The 24,502-nt window shown below is 32.6% G+C and overlaps 2 protein-coding genes across 4 annotated transcripts in view; one reads left to right on the plus strand and one right to left on the minus strand.

The window, feature by feature from the left end:
- Positions 1 to 12,927, minus strand: part of LOC105329862 (protein Fe65 homolog) — a 44,126-nt gene extending 31,199 nt beyond the window's left edge. Inside the window, exons 1-4 of one of the 3 annotated variants that reach the window (XM_066076918.1) lie at positions 12,911 to 12,927; positions 11,820 to 11,849; positions 7,078 to 7,135; positions 1,436 to 1,484 (exon numbers count right to left, since the gene is read on the minus strand). In XM_066076918.1, coding sequence (XP_065932990.1) covers positions 1,436 to 1,454 — 19 coding nt within the window. In that variant the 5' untranslated portion in view covers positions 1,455 to 1,484; positions 7,078 to 7,135; positions 11,820 to 11,849; positions 12,911 to 12,927. Of the gene's footprint in view, positions 1 to 1,435; positions 1,485 to 7,077; positions 7,136 to 7,359; positions 7,381 to 11,819; positions 11,860 to 12,910 lie in introns of those variants that run through there. The other 2 variants (XM_066076919.1, XM_066076920.1) reach the window with 2 other exon arrangements.
- Positions 12,928 to 13,091: 164 nt separating this feature from the next.
- On the plus strand, positions 13,092 to 23,421 carry LOC105329863 (germ cell nuclear acidic protein). The gene is made up of 14 exons (XM_011431346.4): positions 13,092 to 13,170; positions 14,310 to 14,487; positions 14,840 to 14,909; positions 15,057 to 16,929; positions 17,106 to 17,161; positions 17,379 to 17,442; positions 17,570 to 17,668; positions 18,127 to 18,179; positions 18,398 to 18,575; positions 19,398 to 19,482; positions 20,067 to 20,205; positions 20,817 to 20,913; positions 21,058 to 21,165; positions 22,768 to 23,421. Exons 2-14 carry the CDS (start codon positions 14,320 to 14,322, stop codon positions 23,027 to 23,029), a joined length of 3,252 nt encoding a protein of 1,083 aa, XP_011429648.3. The 5' UTR covers positions 13,092 to 13,170; positions 14,310 to 14,319; the 3' UTR covers positions 23,030 to 23,421.
- The last annotated feature ends 1,081 nt before the right edge of the window (positions 23,422 to 24,502 follow it).

A 24,502-nucleotide genomic window follows, 5' to 3' on the forward strand; every position in this document is an offset into this window, starting at 1 on the left:
GTGGAATGGGATAGACAAAATAACTTGTACTGTACTGTAAAACTTGTCTAAACTGGCTATCCTAAATGTAATCAGAACTACTCCTAGACATGCAAGGAGTTCCAATTCATCCTTAGTGGTATGTGGAAAGTAAACCGAGTTATTTTTCTTTCATTCAATGCTGCTCAAGATATTCTACTAGTGATATATACAGATACATGAACCATCATATATTCATATCTGTAATCAAACAACAAAAATATTTCATTGTTATATAGTGATCGTAAAAGTATTTATAATGCAGTAAAATTATAGAAAAATACATGTATGTTATAGCGAACACACTGATAATGAATTGATGCTTACAGCCAAATGATTTTTATTCCCTGAGACTTTATTACATATTGTAAACGTCATAGATATAACGAATTATGTCTATAATGAAGTAAAATCGCCCATCCTTGGGACTTTGTTATAAGCGTGTTTTACTTGTATACTGTGGAATCATTAGATTTCCTGGTGGCTCAATTTTCGTGGAATTTGTGGGTACCTCTCATCCACGAATTAACATCCTCCATGAATTAATAAATTAGGGTAATAAAGTCATATTTCCTTTGTAGGTTTAAGAGAATACCCAAAATTATGTCCCCACGAACCTGTAAAATTTAAGTAATCGACCAAAATTGGCCCCGACAAAATTTAATGATTCCACTGTACATGGAAAAATTTTGTAATTTTTTTTAACTGAAAAAGATTAATTCTTACCATTCAAAGTTACAGTATGGGACACTGTTCATATCAGTATTAAATAAAACCATGCAAAGACATTTATGAACAGAGTTAGGTCAAGAGTGTGCATAGATTGTGCATGCAATTTGCTATATTACCAGAAAGACAAAGACCATATCAAGTTAAGTGTAAAAACAAAGCACAAATGTTTCAAAGAAAAACATGTTTAAAATGGTATTTACTGTGTAATTTATCAATTTTGAAAATATATTGTTTAACAGACAGTACTAGTGTTATTTATGAAAAAAGAGGTTGTAGAAAATTATGGTATTTGAGCTAAGAGAGATAACTCCTATGAAATCTGAGAATAATTCAAGGACAAAAATAGAGTTATTCCCCTTTAGCTTGAAAATTTTTTTTCCCCATCACCACTAGCTAACAACTATTGATCAGAGAACTCTGGGTCCTATGACTCAGAAGAAACTCTGGTCTTTAGAATTTAATTAAATAACATAACTACTGGCTTCCTCTTATGGCCAAGGAGTACTGCAGCTGATGTTGGTTCAGATGTTGGTTCATAACTCACACAATATTGAATATAATTCATAACTCACCAAAAGTAAAGAAAAGATAAGAGGAATCTCTCAGCACTAGGAAAAACTGAGGGTAATACACTGAATTCAAAAACAAACAGACGCTGATACACAACAGATTTTCTTTCACTCACCATTAGGAGACTGGGCCATTATGTCCTTTGTATTGTCATAACAAACAGTCTGGAATAACAATAGCAGTTTGTGTGACCTGGCTAATAAATATTGGCAATGGGATAAAAATGATCAAAATTGGACATCTAAATGAGAGAAATGACACACAACTTAATGTTGTAACATGATCCTGAAAAATCAATTCCAATGAAATTACACAAAAATTGATTACAAATATTTTTTTTCAAATCATAACTACGAGAGATAACCGTTCTGCAGGTTCGGAGAAATCAATACTTATTAATGACAAAATGTCATATGTAAATGTTAAATGCACCCGAGGAGGAAATGGCTGGTGTTTAGCTATTGAACTTTATCTGAAAGCATGAAAACTATATTCCAGTTCAAAGAAAAGTTTTTTTGCAGCCCCTGGGTATGAAAACGAAAGAGAAGAAAGCGTGGCGCAGACTTGGAGTCACCACGAAGAAAGGCCAATAATCCTTTCAAACGGTTTGACTAATTCAGATCAGAGAAATTGATGAAATACTTTGGTGGTTAAATTAATTACAACCTGTATTCTGATTATAAACAAATTATCAAACAGATGGGTTTTTCCCTTCAGTTTCTAGGTTAAATTCAACATAGGTCAAACAATTAATGTTTTACATCTTTATTATTGCTTTCCTGGGAGAGTTGAACTTATTATTTTCAATCTCATTCAGCTGTTATGCAAACATAGTGCAAGGATTTTATATTAATCATAAACACTGAATACTGTATGCTCTTTTTACTTATTTATGTGTTAAGACAATCACATGCAAGTAAATATTTATCTCATATATGTAATGTTTACTACCCGTGTGATAAACCTTTGCTTTATTTACAGGTGATGATTTATCAAATATTTCTGGTCCGAAATAATTTTGACGCAGCCCCTCGCTTCAGCCCTTCAGTCACCTATTTCCAATTATTATCTTGTATATTCCACATCATTTCTACTACCAAAATAATAAATCATAAGAATTTTGTCAAAGATTTAAATTACAAATATGAAGGAGAACACATTGTGTAGGTCTAATTAATGAAACTGCAAATCAAGTTAGTTATCAATGAGTCCATCCTGATGAAAATAGAACACTTTGGTTGTGTTTCTATAAACAAAAAACTTACCAAAATAATGACTCCCAAGACTTTTACCGTATTTCATTAAGATCCTTATTCAATATTTTCTACTTCAAATCAATAGTGTTTGTTTCATAAAACACAACAACTGTTCCTTGTTCGAGTCAATTCAAACTAATGAGCACTCACAACTTTGGGTAGCCTAGGCCTATGTCAACAAACTTGACTATTCAAGTCTTTAGTATTTTCATTAAATCAAGTGATTAAGCTTTAAGAAAACTATATTTAGAGATAAAAAATATTTCAATTAAGGTTCATTTTAGTGAAACTTTACATTAAAACAGCTTATACATTTCTCTCCAAAATGATGTGTTAAATTGTATTGCGCAAGGTTACAATATCCGCATAACAATGTTACATCATCAATTAGTCTAAAAAAAAAGTTAATTCCTGTCATTTACGTGGCTGTCTCAAAAGCTTCAAAATATAAATCAAATTGTATGAGATAAGTAAAAATTTAAAATAAACATCTATAATTGTTTGATATTACATTTGCTTTATTCAACTCGTTAAAATGGACCAGGTTATATTCGCTCCATAGGCCTTGTGAGTATATACACTTTTTCAATCTTTTGGATAAAGCAAATATAAAATCGCACAATATAGATATCCACTGATAAAACTAAAGACCATAGGAAGTTTCATTTTCTTTTAACAGTTTGTAAAATAGTGTGTGAAATGGGAAATATTTCAAGGAATAAGAAATATTTTTCTAAAGTTTATTGGCACATAAATACAGATTGGTCACATGATCAACTATCATAAACCCTGAAAGTACTAACCTGTATTTATACCCCCAACAAACATCAAAGAATGATTCCATATTTATTATTTTGAAATAAAACTCAAGTTATAGCTAAGTCCTATTTTTCTATAATGTGTGCTTACTGAGACATTAAATAAAATACCTTCTCTAGAAACCTAAAATAGTTAGATGGTAAATATAGATAAATTTTAAAACTATAGATCAATTTGTTGCAAACGAAGTAAATTTTTGTTATTTTTCACCTCTACATGACTCAAAATTAATTCTCAATTTATGTCAATTTATTATAACCAATTTTGTTTTAATTGTAAAAGTTTGCAAGAATTTGTTAAGAATTTTGCCAAGGACTCCGCAAAGCTTCACTATATCCAAGATTTTGCTGTATCTGTGTTTATACTAAAGGAGTTTTACTGTATTTAGATCTGTTGCAAATATTCATATCATTATCTTGAAAAGTTTGTTATCAAAATGATGTAACAAAAAACATTTCAACAATGTTTCATTTATTCAATAAATGGTAAAAAATATGAAGACTGTTTTGTTGAGATAATTTTACGTTGAGGTAAAATTTACGTAATACTGCTGTTTACTCTTGGAAAGACAACAGAATCTCCTTTAGATGTTATAAAAGTTTTATACCCAACAGTACATCTTGTGCTTTGATTATTATCTTAGATTAAAATTTAGGTTTTGATATTTAGTTATCAAAAAACCAAAGGTAAATAACATGCAATCTCTTCATACTGGTAGATCTAAGGGGATGACAATTACTGTAGATTTTTAATTAGGTAAATGCCAGGAGTTAATATCCGCATAAAATTCGTGATAAGCATATCTCGCAAATTTTAAGATCTCGCTTTAATTTTTCAGACATATGAAAACCACACCAAACAATGATAAAATTTCTGAGTTTGTGATTTTATGTTTTCACGATTTGATGGAAAACAGCTGAATTGCGGAATTAAGTACTCGCCTAAAATAAGGAATCTACAGTATCATGGACCTAGGGGGAGGGGGTGTGTAAATATTAACAAGCCTGCTAGTTAACTGAACTCATCTCTCAAGCAATCAAGTTGCATGTATTTAAGTAATCAAAGTAAATTGATAACCTGTCCTTTATTTAGAGTATTGATAAATTTTTTTGAGAAAGAGAGAAGAATAATGGAGCACCACACATGCCATTCTCAGATTACAATCTTAATTGAAAAAAGAACATTTAATGATCCCAAGGTCTAGCAAATTTACAACTGGAAAAAGAGCACCAGCAACCATTTCACATGAAGATCAGTATGCAACTAGTTTTAATTACCGTTACAAACCATTCAAGAGTATCATATTACATAAAGAGCAATGATTTAACCTATCAAACTGATCTCTTTCATATTACTTAACTTTACCATAGATTATATAAAAGAAAATATTGTTTGTTGAATACTAATTTTTTTTGGTTGTTGTTGAGTTGCACGTGTAGCTGATCCAAAAAAATAATGTTCATTGAAGTGCAATGTATAAAAACATTTTTGATAGCATCATTGGCTACATATCAAGGTATATTTGAGAATGATTTTCACTAAAACCATGAAAATTGATGCACTCAAATATAACTGAAACCACAGTATAATCAACATAACAGCAGTATACACTAAAAAGCAACTTACAATAGCCTTGCTAGGAAACAAACAAAATGAGTCCAAATGTCGCCATTACCATCAACAATCCAGAAGGATATTACAGATTAAGGTCCTTCATCCCCATTATTTTATATACTACTGTCAACAGTCAGAGAATAACAATAAGCAATAACCAAGATAGACCATTCTCCAATATGGACTCTACAGAAAACATTGAAAACCACTAGTCAGCTCTATCAACCACAATCATAGAGATCTCATAAATGAACACAAGACTGACAATTCTTCTGTAAGCATAATTCACTATTTTCTGCAGTCTCTTTCTGTCTTGGTCTCCCTCTCACCCTACTCTCCTATAACCTGAATTTGCTAGGTCACACTATGGGGGAAATGAAATTGACTTCCTTGTATGGGTAAATTCATTGTAAGTGTATTCCCTGTAAGCATGTTCTACTGTATATAGGTTTATTATATGCGAGATGTGTCTGATATCACAATTCCATTTCCTCAACCATGTATTGCAGGTATATGTGATATATAGCCAAGAGTCTGAATAAATCCCTTTCAGACCACTTGTTTAGAATATATATATACAAATTGATTTATTTTTCTGAACAATTAGGGTAATAAAATATTCAGATAGTTCTCGATTTTGTTTTAAAAAATGTGTAAAAAAAACATAATGAAACTGTCTGTCATTTTTTACTTTATTTCATTACCATACCCTTGATTAGTCCTTGACCCTCAGATATTAGAGTCTTAGGTGTAGTCACAGGATGCGATTTTTCATCTGATTTTTAATTCGACTTGCTCAGATAAATTGATTGGAGTGGATTGTTGAGGTGGTCACAGGATACCATTTCACAGTCTATTTTCAATTAATTAAACCTATTCAATATTTTTGCTGTATGGGAAAAGTCACTGCAACGTCAACATTCTCACCAGAGAGTTGATTGAAAATCTGACGCACATTAGATTTTCAATTGACTTTCACACTTTGCTTTCAACTTTCGACTCTGGTGGTCACACCGTACAATTTTAGATTTTAGTTGTCGTCGTTGTCGTCGTCAGAGTAGGAGGAGGTCACCTGTGGTTTGTCCACGATTATTAATGACAACCAGAATGTTATTACATCAAAACAGAAAAATTAAATGATCAATATCAGTATAACTTCATCTCCAAATATTAAGGTTCTTGAATTGAATGATTACATATTGGATTGATAACAATGACATGGTGATGAAAGCAGTGTATCTAGATATACAGTACATGTATTGCATATAATATACCTGTCCACTAAATTCTGTATAATATATCCAGAAACTACTCTGCCAAGTTTAAGCACTTTTGTATATATCTACCTAGATCTTGTTCTTAATGATCCAAGTAACTGATGCACTTAAGGTGGTATGGGACACCTCCATGTTGTGTCCTATTTCGATCGAAATGAACAATAATATCAAGTATAATTTGATAAACTTTTTCTTTCGCAGAATAGTTTCCTTACAATGTAGTGCAGTGGGTTAGAGCATTGACTACCAATCTATATGTCATGAGTTTGAATCCCGCTGAGGCTTGAATAGTTATTACCCTTCCCAAAAATTTTAAAACATATTTTTGGGATAAATATTGTAAAATTTGAAAATTATAATTACTTCATACACACATTTATATCGACAGGTGTCCCATAACACCTTAATAAGGAGAACACTATGTGCTATATTGTTAGGTAATTACAACTTTCATTCTATTGGGTCTCAAAAGTTTTCAAATTCGTTTTAATGTACAAATCTTTCTAAAAATTAGTCGAGTTATTCTGAAGTTAGACAATGATTGGAATGTTTATTTCTGACAAATGATACATATGTATGATTCAATAAAATGTACATAAAAATTTCATAAATGTGATACACACACATATATTTCACAATATGTAATTGCAAGCCATTGCTACAGGAGTATAAAATGTTGAGTTTTTCTTTGAATTTTTACCACTGAATAATTTCGATATATAATTTAACGCCATTAGTCATTTCTTCGTTAACTTAACTAGAAATGGATCTCATTAATGAATCATACTCACTGTGACTTGGGAGTGTTGAGAACAATATGGCGCCTACAATTCAGTGCTGGATCAATATCTGCAAATAGAGTTCACCCATTACACCACAGTACATACATACACTGATTGTGCCTGTAATGATTGTATTGTATTCTACAATACAGGAAACTCTTCACAAATGAGTTATCAATATATCCCTTTCCATCCACAAATGGATTTCCTCTGAAAGACAATGGTCTATGGTACATCAAAATCACAATTCATCAGAGGTGAAATGACTTGAATATATAAACAACTGCTTACATCCAAACTGTCTTGAAAATCAATTGTAATGCAATTGTTATTGATTTCCTCATCAATAGTGCTAGGCATCTACCACAGAGACATTTGGACTGCTATATTACAGGAAGTTATTGATAATACATATAAAGCATGACGTGTACCAGACAACAGAACCGTCAGGCATTCAGCAATATAACCTTGGTAAACGACCTTGACATAAGGTCTCTCATATGACTTTTCAATCTATGGGTTGAATTGATCCCTAGATATCTAGATCTGTGCATGCCAGAGAGGCAGACATACTTACAGTGTTACTTTATAAATGTGGAATGTGCAAATCAAAAGTGTAAAAACACACAAAAATCCACATTTAAGACTTCCCTTAAAAATCTAGAAATAATGAGGAAAAATTTAACTCATATCAAAGTTCCCATATTTGTCTGTGATTGATATAATCATGTAACTAATGAATGGTTACAGGTACACAATTTCTATTAACCTACTCAATTGGAATGCCTATTTCTTGATTACATTATAACTTGCCCATGTCCATAGGCATTTGTGTTTATCAAACACATCTTGTTGCATAGCTTAAAATCATTGTCAAGCTTAGAAAATCTAGTTTTTATTTACAAGTTTCAAAAGTTGTCTCATTTTTCTCTATTGTTATTTTAGTCGTACAATCAACTATTGAACAAAGATACATGACCTTTGAATGTCAAGGTCATTTACTTCAATAGTGGTATCATGACAAGTTTTATCAAGGAGGCAGCAGCTGGATGCTGTACAAATTACCCACTGGATGCTGTACAAATTACCCACTGGATGCTGTACAAATTACCCACTAGATCTACCTGTGCTCTCCAGGAAATTCATGTAGTCTTACTGGCCATGACCATCCAACCCTTTTAACTTGATTACAGGGCCATGAAACTGACACAATGTATCACATTTCAGAGAGAATGAGTCTTTGTTTAAAAACCAGTTTAAATGACATTAAACATTGAAGTTTGCCCACAACCTCCTACATTACATAGTTGAACAGGTATTATGTACGTACAGCAAGTGTTTGATACCAGCCAGTATAGAACTGTAATGTGAATAATCTTTACGTTACCAACTCATAATTCAAGGTACAGGTTGTAATTTAGTAATCAAACATCTTAAATGTATATATATAGCTCCACTGAATCTAAGACCACTTTTTGAGCATTGTGGACTTTTGACCTCCCCCTATAATTATTTTGATAATTATTCCCTACACAAGGACACCTACTCCATCAGGATTGTAACCAGCTAATGGACTTTGGCTCCTCTGGATGATGACATTTCTTTGACAGCTTCGTAAGGTATCTCCATTATAAAGCCTAACAGCTTATTCTCTTCCTCACATAATTTGTTTTCCACTCTTGATACACTTTCCAGTGATGACAATCGATACACATAGTTCCTTAATATCATCATGTCACTCAACCATGCTCACACAGAACACCTTTCAACCATCAGTTCTACAGATTCTTTAGGTTTCTTCATAAAACTACTGGTTGCATACTACATAGTATTTCAAACACCCCTGTTTCTGTTACAACATATTCAAGCTAGGTAGTTCATATTCTGTTGATATATGGTAAACTTTAGATACCATAATTGTCCATTGTGGAACTCAGTTATTGAGAAAAGAGTTTTAAAAGTACTGCTAGTCAACACAAATTTTTTTAGGATGGATAGAATCATAGTGGGTATAAATCATAAAGTTTATGAGGTAGAGTATTCTCTGAGAGAATTCAAAACATGGAAAACATGAAACCGAATTTTTTGTTTTATTGGAATATTGGATACACCAAGTTCATCACAATGAAGGAACTGAGTGGCAGTGAGTTATTGAACAATTTAAGAATGCTTTGAAATTTGTAATTCCTATCATAATTCCAGCCAAGTACCACTTTGTGCTACATTCACCAATACAAAGAGGGGTTTCTAATTCTGCTTTTTTATACCTTCAAAGTGTATAGGAATGACGCATACTGAACACGGGTGAAAGAATTCATTTCTGCAGTGTGAGATGCTAGGGAATATGAATGGTGGATAAATCAAAGAATAGACCATTGTTCTAGGGGTCAAACCACTCTTTTATCCTAATAAATATTTGACGGGATAGACTCAAATAAACCGGCCTATGTTTCCCTTCAGAAGGAAAAAAAGTAGCTAAAAAATCAATATGCGTAACAAAAAGATACCAAGACTGCCTCTTCCCAAACGATGAGCATTTCAGCTGCACACTCGAATGTGGAAAATCAATAGGAGGCCAGAGACTAAACAGGAGACTACAGGCATGGTTGTGTTGACACATAATTGCAAAGCATTTATGCTCCAAAAAACACTGAATTGGAGCAATAACATTGGAAATATTGTAATGGCATTGATAAAACAACTAGTCTGGCAGTGTTACATAGTAAACAAACTACAGCCAACATGTACCGGCCGGTACATGCTCGTTGGAATTTGAGAGCAATATGTAAATGTAGACCTCTCCTGTGGCTTGTGAGGATAGCACTGTTGTTATCCCATATTCTTATAGAACATATTCTTAAAAGATAAAGGCTAGTCTATTACCATGAATATCATGTGTAATAAAACAAAGGATATCATGGTGTTATCAATATCTTATCTATATATACGTCCACATTAATCAACGGCTTGCCTAGGATTAAAGGTTTTGGGGGAAATGACTGCCATCTTTCATCCAAACAAAATATTACAAAAATCCTGCTGAATTTGAGCCCTAATTAACTTTCCCACCTGCACTGTTCATACAGACTGTTCTAAGTTTAGCAGATGGATCAATGATACAATCATGTATCTATCACTGATGTTATTGATTGGAGGATTCTAAATGTATCCATCTATACAAAATGAACCTTTATCAGACCATAATGAATGTTTTTCTGTTGATGAATGAAATTATGTATTTTTAACTTATATCACGTTGATGAGTAAAATTGTGCACAGGTGTATAAAACTTTATGCATGCAAAATACAATGTTATTTTGTTGACATTTGTGTATCAAATCGTAAAAAAAAAAAATTATGTTCAATCATGTTAGAATTAATCAAATTCCTGTTTTAACAAAAAAATCATTAAAAAATTTTTTACTGAAAAAGCATAACCCGTGAGTATAACAATTGCATTAATTTCTTTGTATTTTCCTAATAATGATAAAATTCAATCCATTTATAATGATATGTACCAGTAGTGGAGCTTTTAATTAAGACTTCAACATTTTGAGCATTTCACATTCCTTATGAATTTGAATATGAAAAGAATTAGTAAACAATGTAATCTAACACTAGTAACTCATTTATTGGGTGCTTCATATAAAGTTTAGAGGATCTGGTTTAGAACAGAAGTGTATGGATTAGCAAGGTTCCACAGTATACAATGAAACCTCTGTTCATGTATCAAAATATTTTTAAGTGTTTGTTATGAATCATTGAATTCATATTCATAAGCATTACCATGCTATAAGTGTGAGCTAGTTCAATCTTCCAGTATACGTCTAATGGCAAGTGGACAAAGTACTCAAAATTGATAAACTAGCATTTATGTTTGCGTCATTCGTTTATCTTTCATTCATTGCATGATTATTTATGATGCATTTCATTAACTGGGCATAATTAGTAAAAATTAGTTTTATAGAGTACCTTTACTTAATATAGGGCATGACAAGACAATTGCATGATATTAATGCAGCATCCAGAGATCTAAGTGTTCAGTGCTTCATTAACTGGGCTATAAAGATAAATCAACTCATGTAAATGAATATTCATGCTACAAGGATATCTCCACGTTTGTACATATGTGAGGATTAGATAATATTTGAATTTATCCCACAGAAAATCCAAGGATTGTCTGTTGCTTAAATAATCAAAATAAGCAGAGAGAATATCCCATCCCACACCCACCGGCACCTCAGAACACTCCTTTATTTCAAGTTTCCAAAATTTAAGACTAAAATCAATAACAATCTATCAAAATAAATACAAAGAATGGGAATATGCAAATTAGCAACAATGTAGTGATGTCAGCAGTAGAATAAATGATGATCAAATCCTTGGGTTATTTTAAAAACAGTTACATGTGCAAATGGAATATTATAAATGAACCAATCTTGTTGAATGAATGATCAATCTAAATCCTCTTTAATTTTTTTAATGATTAAACATGCGAAGATCTATAACTCAATAAGTACAGACTTGAATGAATAAATGCAGACTGCAATATGGCTGTTTATAGTAAGACCATCTTAGACTGTTAGATGCTGCACAACGATGCCAATATTTCACTGATTTGATTTACAAGAGTATTTCACTGATTTGCTTTACAAGAGTAAACCACAATTACTATATCGTATATTCTTATTCAATTTCTCACACATTTCTTCTATCTTGTCTAATAAGTAGTTAAAGCATGATTAACTTACCTGAAATCTGACAGATTTTAGATTGGTTTGGGTTTGCAGTCTAGACGGGACTCCCAAAACGGAGTTAACTCCCAAAACGGAGTCTTTGGCTCCATCATGCATTGCGGTAAAATGGCGTTTCTAATGTAAACAACGTATGAGTTATGCCCCTTAGTTCTAAATAAATCTCTAAAATTGGCCAAAAACACGACAAAAATTTATTTTAAGCTTTCAAAAACATTTCTGAATGTTTATTTGTCATATTTATGTCAAATGTTCATAACTGTTTACTTGTATTACGTAAGATTAATTTTTAAAATGAAAAATTCACCCATATCTTCGATCGCGCATAACTATAACTTTTTAGAAATAAATTAAATGCTTGGATATGATTATTTCTCATTGTTTGTTGAAATATAGTCTCATTTACATCATTTTCAGGCTTAATTACTTAATTATCTTGAATAATTATGCATCTAATATGGTTAACTATCATCGGAAACGCCGCCAGCGATTATAATTGTTTTGATGATAATTATCTGTTTAATTTAAAGAGTTATTATATCTAGAATGACAATATGTTTAATTTTCTAGGTTTTTAAACTACCAATTCTATTTTTTCAAAACAAATAAGACGTTTTTAATCATCGCTAGAGCAGCCAGTTTTTGTTAGCAGTCGGGGCCCTTTTCGTTTATGCACTTATCAATTTGTGTGTTTGGTGACTTTAAATGTAACACAATACGAAGAAAGTACAATTTAATGCAATTTACCTTTTAGTAACGATAAAATTCCATGAAAAACACAAAATATCACTTTTTAAGCATCGTCCAAACATCCAACTTCGGAGATAAATAACTTTCTTAAGTGCAAATAAACACCTATTTCGTGCAAATACGATCGATAGTAAATTATATCCTGGGTCTTTTAAAACATGTTAGAAGTCTGCCAACACATGCAGCACTTTGCAAGATGATTTTTCGTGGACCCCATGTTTTCATCGAAAAATCGCCATTTTTTGTATAAGTGCGCATGCGTAGACTCCCAAAACGGAGTCCAAAATACTTGCAGAAATTCACTTCCGTTGACTCCGTTTTGGGAGTCCGTCTAGACTGGTTTGCCTCTCTAGAATTCAACACTCATCGTATTACGGCTGTCGTAAAATTCATAATTTATGAATTTCGTACATAAGTATTTTCAATATACACCACTGAAATGAATTTTTATTTAACTCAACTTGTACGTTCTCTTAATCTAAATCTTTTATAAATTTATTATTTTGTACAGATTGAAATTTTTGCGACATTTGATGTGCGCGAAATTCAATTTAACTTCCGGTTGACAGGTACTTGCATAGTGCGGCATTAGTTTCAGGTTTGTTTAAGAATGTTACTTCTATAAGCTTGTACACTTTATCAAAATCGAGAGTTCTGATAAATAATTGCTTATCCGTGCATATAAATTCTCAAAGAGGCTGCATGAACTTCATGATGAAGCCTACATTCAAGTACATTGTTTATCAGTCTGAATCTATCTAGACCGACTCACAGCCTTCATCCATGCATGAATATGCCTGACCACTTCTCTAAACAAAATGCTATACTCTGTCCCAAGTTTCAGCTTCCTCTACCTTTTGCTTAATATTTTGATAATCATAAAAAATACTTTGTTGTCCAAAATACGTTTCATCCACTACACTCTGTCCCAAGATATTTATGCAGCACATTTTCTTAAATTATTCGATTTTTATAAATATCTCAGGGTTCAAACGATTTTCATTTAATAGTATGAACAAATCCCAAGATTTCTTTTTTGAAACGCCCCATCTAGCTTGTCTTCAGTACACTGCAAAAAATAAAACGTATATGGGGATTTTCCATTGCAACAGAAATAAAAGTACCTGGATGATAACTCTGAAAAATTGTGCAAAGTATTCTGAATTACTTCTGAATAGTGAAAAGATGTCAACATTTCACATTATAAATCTCTGTAATAAGTCTGTTTTCATTCCTTTGAATTTTTCTAAAAGAAAAAAGGTAAAGTGTTAATGAAGATATCTTGGATATTTTCACAGACTATAGAAAGGAAAAAGTTCAGTTTTTCTGGATTGACACACCCCCTCTACTGTTAAAGGTTTCAATACACAATAAACAATAGAAATTCCTCGTGAATTTTACTTGGGAAACGACATGGAAAGTATCCAGATAATAACATTGAAAAATTCTGAGGTGTCCCGAGTTTCTGAGTACTTCTAAATGGAGAAAAGATGTAAATATATCCCAATATAAATCTCTGTAAGAAATTTGATTTCGTTCTCCAGGTAAAAATAGATAAAGGGTGAATGAACTTCAATAAAGAAATCTTGGTACTGATTCAGTAGTACCGGTACTTCTTTGACATGTATATTCTTGTTAAAATTCATCAAAAGTGACAGCAACAGTAACTTGAGACATACTATCTGGTCTAGTGATAATAGCAACGTATGCTATAATAGATGACATTTTAAATTTCAGGTGTGTGACAATGGCTGGGAAAAGGGATCCAGATACACCGACCGACACAGAACCAAAACATATGACAAGTACCCCATTTTCTAGTGACGCAAAACCAGATGTTGCTGAAATGTTTAAAAAGATGGGGGATAAATTGGGGTGGTTCCAATACAATAACTTGGAAACAGCTTACAAAACTGTAAGTTTCAAATATAAAGGTCATTTCTTCATTTAAAGCAAAACAGAGTCCCCTTTGTTCCCTTAAAAAAAATATTTCTGTTAAATCCCAAACGAAATGAACTAACATAGGTTTTCAATTTTGTATATCTTTGACAATTTCAGAATTTGAAATATATTTAACGGTTACCAGTATTGTTGAATCTTTTAGTTTAGTAATAATTTAAGTATATTCATTGATTGAAGAGATCACAATTAGAAACCGAAACTTGAAAGCATTTGAAAGATACTATCTTCACAACCAATTCATAAATGCTTAATGTTTATGCTTAGAATGATTAAGTAATAATGGTGAGTATTTTTTGTTTTAACAGCTGTCCAAAAGTAGCAAGAAAAAATCCACAAAATCAAGAATAAAGAAAGAAACTCCAAACAGAAGGAAAGGTGTGAATCGTTTTATATAAAAATAATGTTGTAATGTGACTACAATGTACATATATGATATTCCAGACATTGAAATTTGTTCATTTGGTTGATGGGTTGTTTTTTCTCTTTAAAATAAACAAATATTCTGTTGTGTTCTCTTTACAGATGAAGAATTATCAAAAGCAAAACATTTTAAAGAAAATAAAACACTGGGGAAAGACAGGGAACAACACAAGCTGTCCTTTAACACATCACCACTGAAAGAAAACCAGTCACAGAATATCAGCAGTGAAGACTTCCTAGAACCAGAACCAGTTCCACCAAGAAAATCAAAGGCTTGCACTGATTTAACCAAAGAATGGAGGATAAATCAGAATAGCAAGAAAAAGCTTAGTCGGATATCAATCATTCCATCTGCAGGTGCTGAGAATATTTCTCATGGTCTGATTACTCACGGAGATAAGAGATACTCTATCTCCAATGCTGATGTAGGATGTCCTGTTCAAGAATCCACCAGAATTCATAGCCGACAAAGCATTGACAACTTACTGGACGACTCAGAGGATTCCAATCAAAGTTGTGAAGGAAGAAATCAAAGCGGAGAGCTGAAACAAAACATTTCTGAGGAAGATTCCTACAGACAGCTTCATATAATGAAAAAGCGTCCCAATTTAGGTGATGACGAAGTAGTTGATGCAATGAATCTTTTAAAGATAAACAGACTAAAAGAAGAAGAGACCCAGTTTTATACCACTGCACACTGTGATGTCTCTGAGCAGGATCTTCTTTTCCAAACAGTGATGGAAGATGGTGACAAGAGCCCCAGTAATGATGTTTCAAAAAGTGAAAGTCGAGTAGAGGAATTGGAGAACATCCAGAGTTTAGGTGATAGTTCAGTGGAGAGGTTGGATGGATGTGATAGCTCATCCTACGTAGAACTGGTGGATGCATCAGCTCAGGTTGAAAAATCTTATTTATCAAGTTCTGAAATTGTGGAAGGTAACAAAACAGCATCCAATTCATCTCAAGGTGACTCTCATCAGGAAAACAGTGAAAGTTCAGGGAAGGATTCCTTTTGTGAGAAGATTATGAAAGTAACAGAAATACAGAGTCAAGAAGATATTAGTGTAGATCAGGTACAGGGAAGTAGTGATTCCTCTTACATTGAGATAGCAGATGCTTCATTACAAACCAGTGTGGTTTCTCAAAGTCAGAAGAACCATAAGCAAGAGCTTGGGTCTGAGTCTTCGTATGTAGAGGTGGAAGAGAGATCACTCCAAACCAGTACTACAAACTTATCTCATAAAGAGGGGGATAGGAGTAGCTTTTCTGCTTCAGAATGGGATCAGATTAGTTCTGAAAATAATGATCAAGTTCAAGTAAAAGGAGGAAATTTTGAGAGTGTCACAGAGAGCCCAATGAAATGTGACAGAATTTGTAGTGAGCAAAACAGCAATGCTAGTAATACTAGATTCAGTAGTGATGAGGAAGATGGTTCAAGTGATGACTCCTTTACCTACCTTAAAGAGAAAGTGAACTCAAAGAAGAACGATGCAAGTGGTAAGAAAATAGATGAAAAGATCTCTGCCATCAAAAACCTGAACACTGACAGAATGATGGAAAAGTGTGCATCACACCTAGATGATTCTTTACCTGATATTATTCCCACAGAAACTCACAGTGAGAAGAAAAGGGAGACAAGAAAAAAGGCAGATGATTGTTATGCAGAGTTTTCTTCAGATTCTGATAACGATGTACATGATGATCAAAATTCAGGTGCACACAGGTTTGAGGAAGTGATATCATCAGACTCAGACAATGATTTACCTGAGAGAACTAGTGCAGGTGTACCAAGTATGGAAGATGTGTTATCATCTGATTCTGATGAGGATCTACAAAGAGTTACAGGTGCAAATCAACAGGGAAATACAGGTGTACTTTCTTCTGATTCCGATGACTTCTTATCAGACATACCATACAAAAATAGGAAGAAAACATCAGTAAAAAAAGACCGAAAGACCAGCAGTGATCACTGGAGGTTCTTATGTTCTCTCTCTCTTTCTCTCGTTCTCTCTCTCTCTCTTTGATTTCTTTACTTTGTCATGCTAATTAGGAATTCATTGTTCTTTACTTTGTCATGCTGATTAGGAGTTCATTGTTTATGGAATACATGTAATGAACTGTACACATAATGCTATTGATTCTGTTTTACAGGACACCCAAACATTACAGAAGTGAATCAAGTACAGATGAGGAAGAGTTGGAATCATGTAAGCCAGTTTTCACTTTATGTACAATATATATCTGTACCTAGGTCTATGTGAAAACTGAAATCTGATGAAGAAAAAAATGCTTTGTGTGAAAAGCAAACAAATTAAAAAAAATACTGCTAATAAATGCTGTGAACCAAATTTGGTTCAAAATCTACTTCCTAACAATTTCTTTGAGTGTATTGAAATTACTGATATCTTTGGTTTATATTTTCAGTTTTCCAAAAAATAAAATCACAAAAGACCATCCCTCAGGAAGAAACTCCTCCAAAGAACAAAAGGTTGGTTATTGTGTTGTTTAAGAATGGATTGCTTTTGTTTAATGCTACTTTTTCATTTTTAAGTGTGATAAATGAAATAGGGATCTAATTAATTTCAACCTGGTGTGTTATTTATTATATTGGACAGTCTAGATGATTTTATCGTGGATGATGATGACGTGAGCAGCAGTGAGAATGAGGTTGATTTCTACATCACCACCAACACTGTGTTCACCACACGACACAGGTACATATACAACATTTAGTCCAATAATTTCATTAATGATGCAAATAACTCACTGTCGGGGTGCAGGCAGGGATTTTCATACCTATATAAAATGAAGATAATGTAAAACTTACCTGTACAACAATTTAGATAATATTTATTTAAACAAACGCTGAAAATTATATCAATATTAGTAAAAATGTAATGAAGAATCATCCTTTAAGTATTATAAAGTGTTCTTAATTGTTATGGCCGTGGTGCGTTCAAATTAATCATAAAGCACTTCAACCTTTATTAGATTTAATCACAACTTGACTATAATAATCACCACATAGTAATCAAAGAATGATTCATATACATGTATCTTTTAAAAATACACTGTATATGCAAACATACATTGATAACACTTGCAATTTTTTTATTTATTTTTTTTTATTATTAAAACTTGAAATTAAATCTTTTTTCTTTGTAAACGTTAGAAAAGTTGAACCCATTGTGCTGGATGACAGTGAAGATGATATTTTCAAATCTGGTAAGAATTTATTTTCCATGTATTCTGTTCATGTACCAGGTATTTTAAGTTTTAGTGATAGTTAGTTATATTGTTGCCATTGATTTCAATTCAAGAATGCCTTTTTTATCTAAAATACATTTATAATCATGGTTTTATCAATCTTATAACTTTTCTATAACAATACATGTATAATAAACAAGACAGTTTTATCAGGTGAATCTTTTTCTGCCTATCAGACATTAAGCCCATCAAGAGAAAGACAAAGGAGAAATCCCAGAAGACACCAGCATCCAACAGGAAGAGAACTGAAAGATGGGAGGAGGAGGAAGAAGACAGAGGGAGGGGAAAGTACAGCTTCCTCAAGTCTCTGTCCATTGACACTCCGGACGACCACGCTGACAGAGAGGCTCTCAGGTGAGGCCTCTGAAGGGGTGTTGGCGTAGTCTGATAATACTTTTCATTCCTTAAAATAGTTCATTATCAAAAATTCTACACATAATTCTAATATTTTCAAGCTGATGTCGGCTTGTTTACATGTGTCATTATAGAATACCTCTGCATTACAGTAAAATTCATGGCACTTTACTGTATGCAGGGAAATATTTGCCCACATTTTATTTTCGTCCTTGTTGTCAGCGTGCAAATTTAAGATTGGGCAAATTCCAGTGTCTTAAATTATTAAACAAAACTATATTTAAATGAATTCAAAACGGAAACTGTTTGCAAGGGAAGAAGGCGAAAATAACACAGCCGTGACAAGGCGAAAAAATAACCCTATATATAGTTTTAAGACTTATTACTACTACAATGTACATATACAAGGCTCTGTTTATAAGTATGGTATGTAGTACAATGTAGTAATTTATGAAATATTTACCATGATAAGAATGTACTAGTAATATGAATTAAAACTTAGTACCTATATATTAAGTTTATCAGCAAAATATTTGGCCTCTTAAGTTATTACATGTATGTATATGTAATGTATTACATGTAATGCAACATGCCTATGATCGAAAGAAAAAAAAACCTTCATTGTTCATGTGCTTTGCACCACATTGAAATTTTAATGGTTGAGAACACTGTTTCAGTATTTGTGGTATTGATTAACATTATTACCGGCACATGTATTTAGTTTTAAGGCACTCACTATTCTATTATTTGTAGAATTGAAGTATCTTTTTTAAGAGTGCTTGTTTGCTTGTAATTTTTCTAGTTTTGTGGAACTTTTTTTAGGTTCTCAAAGAATTTTAAGAAGATGAAGGAAGATTTGACCAAGAAACTGTTTAAGATCTACAATGACACAGTTTTTGATAATCAGGTTAGTAAATAAATAAATTCTTGTAATCATACTACACAGTAAAATTAGTTACTGTAGATTCCTAAATAAACGTGAGGAATTAATGTCCGCATAACATCGCGAGAAGCACATCTCACGAATTTTAAAATCTTGCTTTTCTTTTTGGGCATATGTAAACTACATGAAACTATGATAAAAATTCGGCATTTGAGATTTTATGTTCTCGCTTTTTGATGGAAAACGGTTGAATCACAGAATTAAGTACTCACGTAAAATAAGGAATCTTCTGTACTAAATGGTAAGGTCCATAGCAAACAAAAAGTTTTAAGTGAAAATGTAATGTGTTTTAACACATAGTTTGTTACCCAATGCAGAAAAAAATGGTTTTGGTTTTGGTTCACTAACACATTTAAAATTTAATCTACATTTTCCAATGAAGTCATTTTACTTAAAAGAAATTGTAGATGTTGGGCTTGTTCTTTTCTTCATACATCTCTTTTAAGAAGACCTTTATTTTTGCCTGTTTGATATGAGGTTGTTGCAAGTTATGTATGTACATGTTTATGAAAATATGGCAAATTCAAATAATAATTCATGCATTTAAGCTCCCAGAGGATCTGCAGATACTGTGGAACAACCGCCTGTTGAAGACAGCAGGCTATTGTGTGTATAGGAAGAATGCTAAGGTCCATGACAGCAAGACTGTACGAATCGAACTTTCCACCAAAGTCTGTGACTCTGCAGGTTTGTGAATAAATTAACCATATCAAATACATTTAAAAGCACAATATTTGCCTTTATATTGACATTATTAGGGTGCCCTATTGTTATCAAGTCTGGTGGTGAGTTCTTCCATCCTTCTGTTCATCCATTTTTATTTATCTGGAACATATTTCCTCTCCGTTTGGTCAAGGTGGCCTCAAAATTCACTCATTCAGTAACTATGAGTAGAATGTGTGTATTGACCTTTAAGTACAGGTATTATTCAGGATTAAATGTCAAGGTTGATAAACCTCTCTGTGTAAAATCCTTGTTAGAACTACTGTATACAGGGAAATATTCGCCCCCGTTTTATTTTTGCCCCTTTCGCCTTCGTTGTCAGAGTGAATTTAAGACTGGGCAAACTCTACATAACAAATAATATCTCTGTTAACACATCTGCATCTTGGCAAAATGACAAATTCAAGAAATGGCATAACCATTTGCAATTGTAAAGGGCGAAAATAACCCTGTATACAATAGCTAATATTTTTATGTCCTTTGCTAAAATAAGGCCATTTGAGATGTTCATCATCTCAACCATGTCTTGTTACTACATAAAAGGCTTTTAATTTTGAATGCTTTATTTATTACAGAGAGAGTGAGGGACACACTTATCCATGAACTTTGCCACGCTGCTGTCTGGCTCCTGCATGGCAAAAATGACGGCCATGGTCCCTATTGGAGAATCTGGTACTGTAGTTCAAATCAATCATTCCTAAAACAAATGGTAAAGACTTTAAGAACTAGATTTATAGCAGATAAATGGTGTGTTACAGTTACATAAAATGTCACAATTTTTACTTAGCTCTTTATATGATGTCTCTTTTACTTTAGGGCTAAAAAAGCAAATCTGACTCATCCTGAAATTCCTGTGATTGCACGTTGCCATAGCTACAGCATTTCTACTAAATATACCTATCAATGTAGTAAATGTGGATATAGGTAAGATGTATTTGAGATCATGAAAATGAGATGCATATGCGTAGCATTTTACTTTATTATACTTTCATATTAAATACTCAAATCTGAGTGGTTTAGACACAGTTTATAATCCGTTCTATTACCCTCAGCATTAGCAACACACTTTGCCAGGGTAACACTATATAAATAGTGCCTGTTTGGGAGGGTAACAGTTGAAATTGACACCCCGAGAAAACCATTGTCAACCGACGCCAAGCGGAGGTTGACAATGGTTTTCGAGGGGTGTCAATTTCAACTGTTATCCTCCCAAACAGGCACTATTTATTTTGTTATACTGAATGTCTTTTTTAAAAATTTTAAGAAAATTTTACTGCTTTTATATAGGAATAACGTGAATTCTACAGCGAACCGTACGCGCATAATTTTCGCGCATGTAACATTTTTTAATGTTACCCGTTGCCAAGTGCGTTGCTAACGCTGAGGGTAATAGTAAATATTATTAACTGCGTCTTAACCAATCAGATTTCAGTATTTAACATGAAAGTATAACAATATGAATTGTTACACAGTCTACTGTAGAATCCAGTTAAATTTTCTTTAAAATTAAGACATTCAGTATAATAAATAAGTACTGCCTGTCGGTTGACAATGGTTTTCTCGGGGGTGTCAATTTGAACTGTTACCCTCCCCAACAGGTACTATTTACTGGTATATGTTGCCCAAATGCTTCATTAAAATGCATTCTTTGCAAGATCAAGCAGGTTTGAAGGAAGCAAGCATTGCAGATAAAAAAAAACACAACTCACAAATGCTAATCATATTTTTAGGGTCAATATTTACAAATCATAGCTAGTATGAATCTCCCAAAAAAAAGCATTTTATGGTTTATATACATGTGTACATCTCTCTCTCTCTCTCTCTCTCTCTCTCTCTCTCTCTCCAATCATCCATATAAAAGGAGTAATATTACATTAATTATCATTATTGTCCCTCAATATGTTGCGAAGATGAAACAATCAATATACGGATCAACTAAGTTAAGATCAATCACACACACAGTTAACATAGGATAGACAATGTGTACACAACTTATAGAGCTATTTGAATAAATGTCAACACAAAATGAAACAATAAACACTACAACATGTGTTATGCATTTGAAGGCTGATTTAAAAAGTACATGTAAATGAGGGTATTGATTTGTGGACAAATTGATTTTAACTGGTTTTAAGATTGTGGTTTGGTTTTTGTTAGATTGAACATGATTTGGTTTTGTCATAAGTTGTATGAACACATTGGATTTCATGTTTTTCATAAAAAATAATAAGAAAATATTCTGTCAGTAGATGTAAACATTCATGAAAATAAACAGTAAACATGTACTGACAAATATGTATATCAACTCATTTATTTTGGGGGTTAAAAATATGTACCGTAGTTAATGTTTTATCTATAAGTTGGTACTACCATTTCTTAGCAAAGTAACAACAATGGGTTATTCTAAAAAATGTTTGCTATATGTTTCCTCTTTAGTTCGTAGATAAACACCAGGAAATATTTGATAAATTTTTCAGTTTTTTTCTCTTTTGGGATTTTCTAAAGAAAATAATAACTCCTTTCCAGCATTGGTCGGCATTCTAAGTCTCTGGACACTTCTCGGAAGGTGTGTGGATTTTGTCACGGAGAGTTTGTGCTGTTAAACAACCAGAAGATGTCCCGGGGGTCAGCCTCCACCCCAGCTACCCCTCGGACCCCCAACAAGTTTGCCATGTATGTGAAGGAGAACTACAGTACAGTAAAGGAGAAAGAGAAAGATCTGAAGCATGGAGACATCATGAAACTTCTGGGAAAACAATTTGCTGAAAAGAATAAAATCAGTTCCTGATACCTTTGTCTGATATAGAGTCAATTTTTTGTCCAATAGCTGGGGGAATTTTTTTTTATCATGTAACAAAGGCATACTGTTTACCTATAAATGGCTATGGTGGTTTCAGTGCCTATATTCAGTGTAAATCTGAAGACCCTTTGTACTGTTTGTGATTGATTTTGTTTTAAGGGTTAAAATGATAGCTGTGACTATCTCTATATTTCAGGGAATCCTATTTTTGCTGTCTTGTGGCAGGATGTGGCAGTGTATATCATGTGTTTATGAAATACAAATATTTGTGGTGCTTTTTTTTATCTCTCAGAGCAAAGAATTCTGATGTACATATTATAAATGATGTAATAAAAAGTATTCATAAACTGTACTTTGAGTGGCATTCACATCATTTTCTTTCAATCCAAACATAGCATTTCTACATCATGGACTGTACATTTATGTACTTTGTTTGTAAGTTTATACAGTTTTACTCATATGAAGGTAGACAGACCTAAATAGAAAGCTTTTGATTGTAAAGTGTATCACTAATACAGTTCATCCCTCTCTCACCAAACCATGCTGTGCCTATCGGAATACATTATGCAAAATATGAGCAGATTGTAAAATAGAGGTTCTCTTGAAAAATCTCCCCCCCCCCCCCTCTTTTTTTAAAGGTAAAGTTACTGGATAATTTAAATTTTCCTATAAAACTGGTTTAATAGAACTATATTATTTTTCAGCAGAACGGGTGCAGTGTTGCTATTAGAGCAGTAGATTTTTGGCAACTGAAATTTTTAAAATTATTCCTTTAGAATTTGCAGACATGACAATACAACCCTGGAGAAGTTTGTCTGTAGGCGCATTCCATTGTATATATTGGTAAAATTTGTCAATATGAAGTGGGAGAAATTAGTATGGAAATAATATGGTAGGATGTATTTCTTCAAGTTATATTTATATAAACAAAATAGCAAATCTTTTTCTCTCTCTCCTTTTTTTTTTATAGATAGAACACTGGTTTATTTATCAAAAAGATGAATCTGACTTGACACTGACGGCAAATTATTGATTTGTTTCTTCCAATCTCATAAGAGTATAAGCTTGGTCCAAACAGATGAACCTAAGAAAAAAATTGGAGGGTTACTTTCCCCAAAACTATTTTATTCAACATTTCTATATTAATTTTAACGAACCCATTTCAAAATAATTAAAAATTCCTGTATTAAATACTTGTCATTTCATTCAAAGAACATCTTTTTGCATGTATTATGATCGCATGCAAAATTCCTCATAGGATAGAAAGAAAAACCTTCCTTCTATCCAGTTTAATTATAGAAAGGGGTTTTCTTGGTTTAAGACTGTTCCATTTTTTGTGGGGGTGTATTGGTTATTCTCGATGTATACGTTTTACAGTCGATCCTTTATATCTGTGTAAAAATCGATAAATTTTGAACAGATTAACTGAAAAGAATTAATTTTTACACATATATCGAGAAA

The sequence above is a fragment of the Magallana gigas genome, chromosome 2 (assembly GCF_963853765.1).
Source record: "Magallana gigas chromosome 2, xbMagGiga1.1, whole genome shotgun sequence".
Classification (NCBI taxonomy): Eukaryota; Metazoa; Mollusca; class Bivalvia; order Ostreida; family Ostreidae; genus Magallana; species Magallana gigas.

Excerpts from the sequence above, each read along its gene's own strand:
- LOC105329863 (XM_011431346.4), top strand. The coding sequence starts at position 14,320 with ATGGCTGGGAAAAGGGATCCAGATACACCGACCGACACAGAACCAAAA. Across the intron at positions 17,669-18,126 it reads GTGTTCACCACACGACACAG|AAAAGTTGAACCCATTGTGC; the intron begins GTACATATACAA and ends TGTAAACGTTAG. Across the intron at positions 21,166-22,767 it reads TGTAGTAAATGTGGATATAG|CATTGGTCGGCATTCTAAGT; the intron begins GTAAGATGTATT and ends ACTCCTTTCCAG.